Source organism: Triturus cristatus, chromosome 12 (genome assembly GCF_964204655.1).
Source record: "Triturus cristatus chromosome 12, aTriCri1.1, whole genome shotgun sequence".
In the NCBI taxonomy this organism is placed as follows: Eukaryota; Metazoa; Chordata; class Amphibia; order Caudata; family Salamandridae; genus Triturus; species Triturus cristatus.
Window position 1 is genome coordinate 220,953,136 of NC_140595.1, and position 14,420 is coordinate 220,967,555.

Below are 14,420 nucleotides of genomic sequence, written 5' to 3' on the forward strand. Positions count from 1 at the left end.
TACATGACATAAGGTGCAATTTCAGGTTAAAAGGCAGCCTTGAGAAAGCAAAGTTGCTTTTCAAAATAGATCTGCACCCCTTTCCTAAACCTCCTGAAGAAGAGCAGTTCTTTGGTGTAGTCTTACCTTGGCCACCAACAGTGGGCCAACCACATTGGTTGTGTACACATGCAGCAAGTCCTCGGCATCCACTGTTTCAAGGGAGCTTGGAGGCATGATCCCGGCATTGTTGATCAACACATTTAAACCAGCTCCTTTCAGGTGTGCCTCTACTTCCTTCGCTGCTTTGTTGATACTTGTAGGATCTGTAGCTTCTAAAAAAAGAGAGCATGAAATGAGTAAAACTAGGAACTCAAAACAAATGTATTCCAAATAAAATGGTGGCATCGTGTATGAGTCTGTTATTCTTCTGAGCAATGAGCCATACAGTTCCACAAGGGATTGGTGCGGACTGGGTTGAAATTAGTTTTACTGATCCATAACAGTAAAAAAATGTATTGAAAGTATCATGAGGATCTTTTTTATGCAAGCATATGTTTTGTTAGGCATTTTCCTTCTTGACAGGTGTGGCAGGACCGCAGGAAACACAGAGACAGTGGAGGGTGGTGAGGAGGATTTTATTGGTCGTACAACCCTTTTCCGATACGTGGCCGCTCCGTAATAGGGTAGGGGGGAGTCCGCCTCTTGTTCCGGTGACACTCGTCTTTTCGGACTCTTCGTTCCTCTCCTAGCCCGGTCCAGGTTGGCTTCGTCACCGTGGAATTACGCTCAGGTCCAGGGCGTGGGTGAAAAAAAGAAAAGGGAGACTGGTTTCAGTCGGGTGCTCAATTGGTGTTTTTACGTGAGGGGACGGAGGTGAGGGTTCACAGAGTGCTCTTTCTCCTTTCTTAGGTGTCGGGTGTGTGAGGGTAGGGGTATCGGGGAATCCGACTCCTATGGCTTGGCTAGCCCCTGTCGTCCCGCCCAACCCGAGATACGAGCTCGTACCTGTTGGTGCCACGCTTCTCCTGAAACGTTGCGGGGCAAGTCACAGGGTTGTTGGCCTCCCGGCTCCGGTGTCTTTATCTTCGGTCTCGGGGCACTTCTTCCTTCATCTGTTTCTCTCTCTCGTATCTTCTCTGCAATCGCTCTCCTCTCGTTCTCCTCTCCGTCCGCTCTCGCTACCTCTTGCCGCTCTACACTTCCGCGATTTGAACTTCTCCCGTTCTCTGCGTCATTGGTGTGGGCGGGGCATGCTGCAAATTCGGCCCAGTTAAAGAAACACGGGTCTCCTTGTTCGCCCGTGGTTCGAGTGAACATTTCCAGGTTCCAGGCTTCAGGCTGCTGGAGGTAAAGAGGGGAGAGGGGATTGTTCACACAAGCAGGCATTAGCGGTAGACTCTCATCCTCGTCAGGTCGGGACACCTCGTTACACACCACCCCCCTGGATTCTCCCGATCGGGGAGAGGGTGCCGGGAGAGGAAGTCCGCACTACCGTTCTCTATACCTTTCCGGTGGTGTACTTTAAACGAGAAAGGTTGGAGGGCCAAAAACCACCGCAAAACCCGGGGATTGTGAGACATGTTCCGGCTCATCCATTGCAGCGGGGCATGGTCCGTGTATAGGGTGAATGGGTGACCCTCAAGATAATAGCGCAATTTATCAACGGCCCATTTAATAGCCAGGCACTCCTTCTCTATCGTGGGGTATTTCACCTCCCTGGGGAATAGTTTCCTGCTAATATATAGTATGGGGTGCTCCATCCCTTCTGCTGACAGTTGAGACAACACTGCCCCTACCCCATAGTCGGAAGCGTCGGTGTGTAAGATGAAAGGTCTAGTATAATCGGGGGAGGCTAGTACAGGGTTGGTGGTGATTATCCCTTTTAGCGCTTTGAAGGCTTTCCACATAGCCGGGGTGGGATGATGGAATGTCTGTGCGTTGGACTCCTTTTTCAGTGTATCGGTTAGGGGAGCGGCGATATCAGAAAACAAGGAAATGAATCGCCGATAGTATCCTATGAGACCTAAAAAAGCTCTCATCTCTTTTTTATTGGAGGGAAAAGGGGTTTCGGAAATGGCTCTAACCTTCTCTATTTGTGGTTCGATGACCCCATGGCCCAAGACATAACCCAAATACTTCACTATGTGGTAGCCCACTCTGGATTTCTTTGAGTTTACGTGTAAACCTGCTTTATGCAGGGCCTGAAGCACCAAGGATAGATGTAAGAGGTGACTTTCCCAGGTGGGACTGAAGATTATGATATCGTCGAGATAGGCTGAGGTGAAGGAGTGGTATTCTCTTAACACTTCGTGCATTAAACGTTGGAACGTCGCGGGAGCTCCATGCAGTCCAAACGGTAATACGTTAAACTCGAATAATCCATCTGGAGTTGCAAAGGCCATTTTCTTGCGGTCTTCCTCTCGTAACGGTACTTGCCAATATCCTTTGGTCAAGTTCAGGGTATTGATATATTTGGCCTCTCCGAGTTGTTCGATGAGTTTGTCAATCCGAGGAATCGGGTATGCATCAAACGAAGACAGGTGATTTAAGGCCTGAAAGTCCATGCAGAACCTCGTACTGCCGTCTGGCTTCGGGACCATCACTATCGGTGAAGACCACTCACTCCGAGATGGCCTGATTATCCCAAGACGCAGCATTTCGTGGACCTCCTTCTGTATTGCTGGTCGTTTGGCGGTGGGTATCCGATATGGTCGCTTCGTAACGACGGCTCCCGCTGGGGTGTCGATTCGGTGTTCGTTCAAGGATGTTTTTCCTGGGATATCTGAAAATAATGGGGAGAACGGGGCCAGGGTCTCGTGTAGGCTTTTTTTCTCTTGTTGCCTGAGGTCGTCATTCACGACTAGGTCCCCTAAAGTAGAGGAGGACTGGACGCCCGTAGGTACAGAAAGATGAACGTTCTGTGGTGGTGGACCGATCCACTTCTTCAGCAGGTTAATGTGGTATACCTGCGTCTTTCGAGGTGACACTTGTAACTTGTAGCTGGTCTTCCCTATGGTTGCGAGCACTCTATAGGGACCAATCCACTCCGTTTGGAATCTTCGGGTAGCGGAAGGTAACAATACCAACGCCCAGTCATCCACCTCCAATCTCCTCCATTTCTTTCCTTTGTCATAGCAGTTCTTCTGTCGTCTTTGACTTTGTTCCAGATTGACGTAGGCCAGTTCTCTTAACTTCCCCAGTTTACTTTTCAGGTCTTGGGTGTAATCCAGTATGCCTGGGTTTTCTCCAGCATCTTTTTCCCAGGCTTCCTTGGTCATTTCGAGAAGGGTTCTGGGTTGGCGCCCGTACAGCATCTCGAATGCTGAACAGCCGAGGCTGCTCTGAGTCTGTCCTCGTATCACGTACAGTGTCAAAGGTAAGATGGTATCCCACTCCTTCCCACTCACAGAAAGCATCTTCTTTATCGTGATCTTGAGGGTCCCGTTGTAACGCTCAACGAGACCGTCCGTTTGGGGGTGATATACGGATGTTCTAATTTGTCAGAGGTCCACCAGGTTACATACCTCCTTCATTAGTTGGGACACAAATGGAGTACCCTGATCTGTTAAAATCTCCTTCAGGAAACCTACCCGGGAGAACAGCTCAATTATCTTCTCGGCTATTGCCCGAGGGGTAGGGACTCTCAAGGGAAAGGCTTCTGGAAAGCGGGTGGCATAGTCCACTATGACTAGCGCGTATTGGTTCCCTTTCTGGTTTTGGGTAAGGGTCCTATCAAATCTAAGCCAACCCTCTCGAAGGGAGTCCCTATAATGGGGAGGGGTTGCAATGGGACGGCAGGGGAACGAGGCATGTTCTTCTTCTGACACAACTCGCAGGACATACAATGCTGTTTTATGTCTTTATATATTCCGGGCCAGTAAAAGTGCCTTAATACATTTTGGGTTGTTTTTTCGCTGCCGATGTGTCCAGCTAGCAGATGGGAATGTGAGTAAAACATGATTTGTTCCCTGAACGTGGTGGGTACTAAAAGCTGTAGGGGGTCTTCCTTGGTCCCTTGTCTGTACAACAGCCCACTTTGAATAAGGAATCGGGGAAACTTGGGATTGGAGTCTCCCTGAGAATAGTGTGCCTGTTCCCACGCGTTGTAGAGGGTGCTATCGTTAGCTTGGGCGAACTTAAAGTTCCTACCCAAGGTTCTGGGGTGATATATACAGGGCGTGATTGACCCCCATCTTTACGTGACATGTCGTTTGGAGTCTGGATGTTCGTGGACTGAGAGAACAGCTCCAAAAAGTTGGGGTTATCTGTCCCTATTATCAATTCTTCAGGCAGTGTGTCTAGGACCCCCACTTTCACTAGGTGCTGACTACCCCCAGGGATCTCAAGGAGGATAACAGCCACCGGATAGGGCTTTATGTTCCCATGTACACATTTGATGCATATTAGGGCCTTGGGATCACTTGCCTAAGTTCCACAAACACCCCTTGTATTACTGACTGTCGGCAACCGGAATCTAGGAGTGCCCGGATCGTTTTCCCATTCACCCTTACACTTACATGGAATGAACTTCCCCGCTCCGCAGTGTACAGGACTGACTTGGGGACGTACCCCACCTCCATTGCTTCTTCCGTGGGCCTCCTTTGGGGACATAAACGCGCAATGTGTCCCCATGTCCCACACTCAAAACATTGAGGTCCTTTGAAGGAGAGGGCCTCTGGCCTATAGGGCCTCTGCGGGTTTGTCTCTACGTGCGGGCGGGATTTTCTTTCTACCTTAACGGGGGAAGGTCGCGAGGGCTTTTCGGTTTCCCAAGGGGTTGAGCGTGGTTGTGCCCGTGCATATGAAGAGGCCATTTCAATGGCTTGGACGGTAGTCAACTGGGAGTGCTGTCGAAGCCATTTTTGAGTGTTGAATGGCAAAGCCTCCAGATACTGCTCCAAATAGATCTTGTCCATTATTTCTTCCTTGGAACTGGAGGCAGGGACTAGCCATTTGTCCGCAGCCATTTTGAGGCGAAAGAACAGGGTCTTTGGATTCTCACCTGGCGCTCCCCTTTCTTTTCGAAAACGCACTCGATACGCTTCCGCGTCCAGCCCTAGGTGGTCCAGAATTACGGTTTTGATAGTGGCATATGGGACGTTGCCGGTAGCGTTGGCGACCTGATAGGCCGCCTGGGTCTCGCCGGTTAGCAGCGGAGCCAAAAAGAAAGGCCATTTCTCCAGTGGCCATCCACAAGCCAGGGCGGCTCTTTCGAAATTGAGTAAAAAGGCGTCGGGATCCTCGCCTGCAACATATTTCTGTAGCGCTATCCCAGATGGGCCTGGAGGCGGCGGTCGGACACCTTGAGTTGGTCCGGCGGCTGGTTCCCTTATCATGGTCTGTAATCCTTCTAGTTGGGCAGAGATTGTAGTTTTGAAGGTGTCTCTGTCTGCTTGAGCGGAAGTGAGCTGTTGTTCCACCATCCACCCTAGCTGTTCTTGTCCCTTTACGAGGTGTTGAATTAACTCGTTCATCTTGGGTTTACAGATGGCTCGTCCTATGCCCGCTTTCTCCACCACTTGTGGCAGGACCGCAGGAAACAGAGACAGTGGAGGGTGGTGAGGAGGATTTTATTGGTCGTACAACCCTTTTCCGATACGTGGCCGCTCCGTAATAGGGTAGGGGGGAGTCCGCCTCTTGTTCCGGTGACACTCGTCTTTTCGGACTCTTCGTTCCTCTCCTAGCCCGGTCCAGGTTGGCTTCGTCACCGTGGAATTACGCTCAGGTCCAGGGCGTGGGTGAAAAAAAGAAAAGGGAGACTGGTTTCAGTCGGGTGCTCAATTGGTGTTTTTACGTGAGGGGACGGAGGTGAGGGTTCACAGAGTGCTCTTTCTCCTTTCTTAGGTGTCGGGTGTGTGAGGGTAGGGGTATCGGGGAATCCGACTCCTATGGCTTGGCTAGCCCCTGTCGTCCCGCCCAACCCGAGATACGAGCTCGTACCTGTTGGTGCCACGCTTCTCCTGAAACGTGGCGGGGCAAGTCACAGGGTTGTTGGCCTCCCGGCTCCGGTGTCTTTATCTTCGGTCTCGGGGCACTTCTTCCTTCATCTGTTTCTCTCTCTCGTATCTTCTCTGCAATCGCTCTCCTCTCGTTCTCCTCTCCGTCCGCTCTCGCTACCTCTTGCCGCTCTACACTTCCGCGATTTGAACTTCTCCCGTTCTCTGCGTCATTGGTGTGGGCGGGGCATGCTGCAAATTCGGCCCAGTTAAAGAAACACGGGTCTCCTTGTTCGCCCGTGGTTCGAGTGAACATTTCCAGGTTCCAGGCTTCAGGCTGCTGGAGGTAAAGAGGGGAGAGGGGATTGTTCACACAAGCAGGCATTAGCGGTAGACTCTCATCCTCGTCAGGTCGGGACACCTCGTTACACACCACCCCCCTGGATTCTCCCGATCGGGGAGAGGGTGCCGGGAGAGGAAGTCCGCACTACCGTTCTCTATACCTTTCCGGTGGTGTACTTTAAACGAGAAAGGTTGGAGGGCCAAAAACCACCGCAAAACCCGGGGATTGTGAGACATGTTCCGGCTCATCCATTGCAGCGGGGCATGGTCCGTGTATAGGGTGAATGGGTGACCCTCAAGATAATAGCGCAATTTATCAACGGCCCATTTAATAGCCAGGCACTCCTTCTCTATCGTGGGGTATTTCACCTCCCTGGGGAATAGTTTCCTGCTAATATATAGTATGGGGTGCTCCATCCCTTCTGCTGACAGTTGAGACAACACCGCCCCTACCCCATAGTCGGAAGCGTCGGTGTGTAAGATGAAAGGTCTAGTATAATCGGGGGAGGCTAGTACAGGGTTGGTGGTGATTATCCCTTTTAGCGCTTTGAAGGCTTTCCACATAGCCGGGGTGGGATGATGGAATGTCTGTGCGTTGGACTCCTTTTTCAGTGTATCGGTTAGGGGAGCGGCGATATCAGAAAACAAGGAAATGAATCGCCGATAGTATCCTATGAGACCTAAAAAAGCTCTCATCTCTTTTTTATTGGAGGGAAAAGGGGTTTCGGAAATGGCTCTAACCTTCTCTATTTGTGGTTCGATGACCCCATGGCCCAAGACATACCCCAAATACTTCACTATGTGGTAGCCCACTCTGGATTTCTTTGAGTTTACGTGTAAACCTGCTTTATGCAGGGCCTGAAGCACCAAGGATAGATGTAAGAGGTGACTTTCCCAGGTGGGACTGAAGATTATGATATCGTCGAGATAGGCTGAGGTGAAGGAGTGGTATTCTCTTAACACTTCGTGCATTAAACGTTGGAACGTCGCGGGAGCTCCATGCAGTCCAAACGGTAATACGTTAAACTCGAATAATCCATCTGGAGTTGCAAAGGCCATTTTCTTGCGGTCTTCCTCTCGTAACGGTACTTGCCAATATCCTTTGGTCAAGTTCAGGGTATTGAGATATTTGGCCTCTCCGAGTTGTTCGATGAGTTTGTCAATCCGAGGAATCGGGTATGCATCAAACGAAGACAGGTGATTTAAGGCCTGAAAGTCCATGCAGAACCTCGTACTGCCGTCTGGCTTCGGGACCATCACTATCGGTGAAGACCACTCACTCCGAGATGGCCTGATTATCCCAAGACGCAGCATTTCGTGGACCTCCTTCTGTATTGCTGGTCGTTTGGCGGTGGGTATCCGATATGGTCGCTTCTTAACGACGGCTCCCGCTGGGGTGTCGATTCGGTGTTCGTTCAAGGATGTTTTTCCTGGGATATCTGAAAATAATGGGGAGAACGGGGCCAGGGTCTCGTGTAGGCTTTTTTTCTCTTGTTGCCTGAGGTCGTCATTCACGACTAGGTCCCCTAAAGTAGAGGAGGACTGGACGCCCGTAGGTACAGAAAGATGAACGTTCTGTGGTGGTGGACCGATCCACTTCTTCAGCAGGTTAATGTGGTATACCTGCGTCTTTCGAGGTGACACTTGTAACTTGTAGCTGGTCTTCCCTATGGTTGCGAGCACTCTATAGGGACCCATCCACTCCGTTTGGAATCTTCGGGTAGCGGAAGGTAACAATACCAACGCCCAGTCATCCACCTCCAATCTCCTCCATTTCTTTCCTTTGTCATAGCAGTTCTTCTGTCGTCTTTGACTTTGTTCCAGATTGACGTAGGCCAGTTCTCTTAACTTCCCCAGTTTACTTTTCAGGTCTTGGGTGTAATCCAGTATGCCTGGGTTTTCTCCAGCATCTTTTTCCCAGGCTTCCTTGGTCATTTCGAGAAGGGTTCTGGGTTGGCGCCCGTACAGCATCTCGAATGCTGAACAGCCGAGGCTGCTCTGAGTCTGTCCTCGTATCACGTACAGTGCCAAAGGTAAGATGGTATCCCACTCCTTCCCACTCACAGAAAGCATCTTCTTTATCGTGATCTTGAGGGTCCCATTGTAACGCTCAACGAGACCGTCCGTTTGGGGGTGATATACGGATGTTCTAATTTGTCAGAGGTCCACCAGGTTACATACCTCCTTCATTAGTTGGGACACAAATGGAGTACCCTGATCTGTTAAAATCTCCTTCAGGAAACCTACCCGGGAGAACAGCTCAATTATCTTCTCGGCTATTGCCCGAGGGGTAGGGACTCTCAAGGGAAAGGCTTCTGGAAAGCGGGTGGCATAGTCCACTATGACTAGCGCGTATTGGTTCCCTTTCTGGTTTTGGGTAAGGGTCCTATCAAATCTAAGCCAACCCTCTCGAAGGGAGTCCCTATAATGGGGAGGGGTTGCAATGGGACGGCAGGGGAACGAGGCATGTTCTTCTTCTGACACAACTCGCAGGACATACAATGCTGTTTTATGCCTTTATATATTCCGGGCCAGTAAAAGTGCCTTAATACATTTTGGGTTGTTTTTTCGCTGCCGATGTGTCCAGCTAGCAGATGGGAATGTGAGTAAAACATGATTTGTTCCCTGAACGTGGTGGGTACTAAAAGCTGTAGGGGGTCTTCCTTGGTCCCTTGTCTGTACAACAGCCCACTTTGAATAAGGAATCGGGGAAACTTGGGATTGGAGTCTCCCTGAGAATAGTGTGCCTGTTCCCACGCGTTGTAGAGGGTGCTATCGTTAGCTTGGGCGAACTTAAAGTTCCTACCCAAGGTTCTGGGGTGATATATACAGGGCGTGATTGACCCCCATCTTTACGTGCCATGTCGTTTGGAGTCTGGATGTTCGTGGACTGAGAGAACAGCTCCAAAAAGTTGGGGTTATCTGTCCCTATTATCAATTCTTCAGGCAGTGTGTCTAGGACCCCCACTTTCACTAGGTGCTGACTACCCCCAGGGATCTCAAGGAGGATAACAGCCACCGGATAGGGCTTTATGTCCCCATGTACACATTTGATGCATATTAGGGCCTTGGGATCACTTGCCTAAGTTCCACAAACACCCCTTGTATTACTGACTGTCGGCAACCGGAATCTAGGAGTGCCCGGATCGTTTTCCCATTCACCCTTACACTTACATGGAATGAACTTCCCCGCTCCGCAGTGTACAGGACTGACTTGGGGACGTACCCCACCTCCATTGCTTCTTCCGTGGGCCTCCTTTGGGGACATAAACGCGCAATGTGTCCCCATGTCCCACACTCAAAACATTGAGGTCCTTTGAAGGAGAGGGCCTCCGGCCTATAGGGCCTCTGCGGGTTTGTCTCTACGTGCGGGCGGGATTTTCTTTCTACCTTAACGGGGGAAGGTCGCGAGGGCTTTTCGGTTTCCCAAGGGGTTGAGCGTGGTTGTGCCCGTGCATATGAAGAGGCCATTTCAATGGCTTGGACGGTAGTCAACTGGGAGTGCTGTTGAAGCCATTTTTGAGTGTTGAATGGCAAAGCCTCCAGATACTGCTCCAAATAGATCTTGTCCATTATTTCTTCCTTGGAACTGGAGGCAGGGACTAGCCATTTGTCCGCAGCCATTTTGAGGCGAAAGAACAGGGTCTTTGGATTCTCACCTGGCGCTCCCCTTTCTTTTCGAAAACGCACTCGATACGCTTCCGCGTCCAGCCCTAGGTGGTCCAGAATTACGGTTTTGATAGTGGCATATGGGACGTTGCCGGTAGCGTTGGCGACCTGATAGGCCGCCTGGGTCTCGCCGGTTAGCAGCGGAGCCAAAAAGAAAGGCCATTTCTCCAGTGGCCATCCACAAGCCAGGGCGGCTCTTTCGAAATTGAGTAAAAAGGCGTCGGGATCCTCGCCTGCAACATATTTCTGTAGCGCTATCCCAGATGGGCCTGGAGGCGGCGGTCGGACACCTTGAGTTGGTCCGGCGGCTGGTTCCCTTATCATGGTCTGTAATCCTTCTAGTTGGGCAGAGATTGTAGTTTTGAAGGTGTCTCTGTCTGCTTGAGCGGAAGTGAGCTGTTGTTCCACCATCCACCCTAGCTGTTCTTGTCCCTTTACGAGGTGTTGAATTAACTCGTTCATCTTGGGTTTACAGATGGCTCGTCCTATGCCCGCTTTCTCCACCACTTGTGGCAGGACCGCAGGAAACAGAGACAGTGGAGGGTGGTGAGGAGGATGTTATTGGTCGTACAACCCTTTTCCGATACGTGGCCGCTCTGTAGTAGGGTAGGGGGAGTCCGCCTCTTGTTCCGGTGACACTCGTCTTTTCGGACTCTTCGTTCCTCTCCTAGCCCGGTCCAGGTTGGCTTCGTCACCGTGGAATTACGCTCAGGTCCAGGGCGTGGGTGAAAAAAAGAAAAGGGAGACTGGTTTCAGTCGGGTGCTCAATTGGTGTTTTTACGTGAGGGGACGGGGGTGAGGGTTCACACAGTGCTCTTTCTCCTTTCTTAGGTGTCGGGTGTGTGAGGGTAGGGGTATCGGGGAATCCGACTCCTATGGCTTGGCTAGCCCCTGTCGTCCCGCCCAACCAGAGATACGAGCTCGTACCTGTTGGAGCCACGCTTCTCCTGAAACGTGGTGGGGCGAGTCACAGGGTGGTTGGCCTCCCGGCTCCGGTGTCTTTATCTTCGGTCTCGGGGCACTTCTTCCTTCGTCTGCTTCTCTCTCTCGTATCTCCTCTGCAATCGCTCTCCTCTCGTTCTCCTCTCCGTCCGCTCTCGCTACCTCTTGCCGCTCTACACTTCCGCGATTTGAACTCCTCCCGTTCTCTGCGTCATCGGTGTGGGCGGGGCATGCGGCAAATTCGGCCCAGTTAAAGAAACACGGGTCTCCTTGTTCGCCCGTGGTTCGAGTGGACATTTTCGGGTTCCAGGCTTCAGGCTGCTGGAGGTAAAGAGGGGAGAGGGGATTGTTCACACAAGCAGTCATTAGCGGTAGACTCTCATCCTCGTCAGGTCGGGACACCTCGTTACAACAGGGTAGGGCATATTCAGAATGATTGCTCTTTCAGAATGCGATTTCCTATTATAGATGTTTCAATATTTTAATATATTAATGTGTATATCCGGCAATTTCGAAAAGCTTTGTTTAATAAAGGAAGCAGTCTGGGCTGCAATTGTGCTCCATGTGTGATAAGGGTTGACACATGAGCTACTGAATCATAATGTAGCTAACTTAATAAATTACAGTTTAATTCACCAGCTCAGTGTGTAAGGTGGTTGATCACTGCTGCTCAGTGTACACTAGTAAAAAGAAACAAATAGTCCTGTTAGGGAAGAAGGATTCAGTTCAAAGAAACAATTGCTTAATAACTGTATAATTAAGGTATAAATCCCTCGAAAATCAGTTGTGTAAGGGGAGAAAACTTTTAACAGATAGACATATACATCATATAAACACAGCCAGAACCATTTAAATTATATTGCTTGCATGTGCTGAAACAACTATGGGCCAGATTTACAAGAAACTGACGCATCTGTAGAGATGCGTCAGTGTCCCTGTGCCGGCCTGCGATAACCTTGCGCCACCATGGATGCGCCGTATTTACAATTCAGCGCCTCATGGCGCCAGGATTGACAGATGTTCAGAAATTCTGACGCATCTGTTGGCCCAAAAGTCACGCATTGCTGGAGTTGTGTCGCAAGCAAAACGCAACTCCAGCAATGCATGGGGAGGCCTTTACTCATTGGACTGCGTCACTCCTTACGCCTGCTTCAAGCAGACGTAAAATTGTGATGTAGTGCCATCCTAAAAGTGACGCTGTGAAATCTTGTAGATCTCCCTGTGTCACTTATACAAGGCTTTCCTGCGTGGGATTGCCCAACCTGCCTACATTCTACCTGACACTGGTATAACGTGCCAGAGGGCTTTACAACGTGACCCATCTCACTAGATGCATCACGTTGTAAATTGGCCACACTGTTTACGCCACCGCTACCTCACAAAAGTGACAAAACGGCGGCTCAAAAGTATCGCAAGGGGCTCGTAAATCTGCTCCTATGCATTTAGAATATTTACATACAGAATACTGGAGGTAGCTCCATAAGTGAAATGTGCTGGTGCAGCAGTGCAGCAAGTAAACAAATGTGATTGAGTACACAAAATACAAACTAAAAATCAGTACATTAATCTCCTGCAAAGCATTTACGGAGCGCATGTGTGACTGAGTGCTGATCAAATGAAAATAAGATGTAGTCTCCGTTATATGTGCACAAGGAACTTAATTAATACAATTACAGTAAACAAGGACACAGCGTCATGTATAGAAAAGCGCTTGAGATCCACTTATACAGCATACTTCTTCACAGATTAGATTATACAAGCCGGCCCTTAAAGGATTGCTCTACATAACATAGTAATACATGTACAATATATTTACTAGGCGCTAATCAATTGTGATTATGGGGGCATATAATGACAGCCAGATGAAAACAAGAGGATAGCATTTCAATGGGATTGTTTGCAGTGATGATGTTCTGGCCGACAAGTTAACTAACCATTGTTAAACAACGCAACCTGTTTTGAAATGTCCTCAAATCCATTCAGTCCTTTATTCACTGTTTCCAGAAAGCCTGTCAATTTCCATTCCCTCATATTGATCACATGATTTATATCACCGCCCATGGGGTTGACGGTAACCTTTTCCACTATAAACCATGTAATACTATATGATGGGTGGCCTAAGGTAGTGAAATGTTCGACTAAGGGTGCCCCCGGTACTTTACACCATATACAACTACAGTGTTGCAGGATTCTAGCCTTTACTTTCTGGAGTGTCTGTTCTACACAGCTTCGATCGCAAGGGCACTTTACTACGTAAATCACATCAGTGCTTTTTCAGTTTGTGTGTTTTTTTTAAAATGTAAGTACGATCCTTGTGTCTGAACTGTTTAGTTTCTACCATCAGGTCACAGGCCTTGCATCTACCACACTTGAAGTGACCTACTTTGAGGGGCAGATTCAATTGAAAGAGTAAACCAGGGGGTTCGGTACCTTCAACAAGACACACACAACATGATCCCTAACAATCTTATCCTTCATGAAGGCATACATTGTTTTATATTTTCTATCAAGTTCATCAGAGATAGGCTCCAGTGCTTATTGATGATTTTGTTGATCTCGTTACTTATCGTACAAAAGGTTGTTACACATATCATTCTTTGTTTGGTATTATCTATTTTCTCTTTGGGCTCAAGAAGAGTACCCATGGGCAATACCATGCCCTTTTATGAGAACGCTTCAGAAGTCCCTTGGGATAACCTCTTGAGAGAAAAATCACATTAATTGAAATAGACCACTCTATGGGAACAATTCCTCCTAATCCTCACAAATTAACCATAGGGGTGATTGTCACATAAGTCCCTAGGGTGGTGACTTGTATATCTTAACAATGTATTATCCTCAGTTTTCTTGTGAAATAGTGTACTATACCAGTGATGTAATGAAACTAGAGGGGCCCCCTTGCAAGGTATATGGAGGGGCCCCGCTTCCCATTTAATCAGTAGCTCTCAAGCCAGAGTACTGTGCTGAGGGGGCCCCTTCCAGGTCGGGCCCCCACATCAAGGGGGCTATGGGGGCCTGTGCTACGCCACTGTAGTATACAGTGTCTCATTTTTAACCTGAATACTCATATTCAGAAAATTGATTTCATGTCTGCTGTGTGGTATCGGACATTTAGGTGCCGATTCCAATCCTGTAAAACCCGGGTACGAATGGTCGGTATGGAGCGTATTCTCCGTACGACTCGTACCCGGGAAATCCACCTTACAAACCAGCAAGTACGATTCGTACAGAAATACCATTTCCGTACGAATCGTACAAAACTACGTACGGCTAAAAAATTCCAACAATTCTGATCCAGGATAGCGCGTACGTGACGTCCGTACAGAGTCAGGCAGCGTTTTACGGACCAGCAAGTACGATTCGTGCCTAGATCACTCCGCACGGCTTATTTTTTACGGCAGCCAAAATCTCCCGGGAAATTGAGTATGACGCGAATAAGGAGCCCCGGTACGCGACGGACAGCCATGGACCCCATCCTACGTGTCATCCCGGCCCTCCTAGCCTACGACCTGGTGCACCGAAACCGCCGCGCACGCCGCAGAAGGTCAG

At 49.3% G+C, this 14,420-nt stretch overlaps 1 protein-coding gene across 5 annotated transcripts in view; it reads right to left on the bottom strand.

Moving 5' to 3' along the window:
- The window catches only part of LOC146775743 (uncharacterized), a 328,795-nt gene that overhangs the window by 209,251 nt on the left and 105,124 nt on the right, over positions 1 to 14,420 (bottom strand). For all 5 annotated transcript variants that reach the window (XM_085637383.1, XM_085637382.1, XM_085637380.1 and 2 more), the window contains exon 3: positions 127 to 314. In XM_085637383.1, the coding sequence (XP_085493509.1) occupies positions 127 to 314 (188 nt within the window). The remainder of the gene's footprint in view (positions 1 to 126; positions 315 to 14,420) is intronic.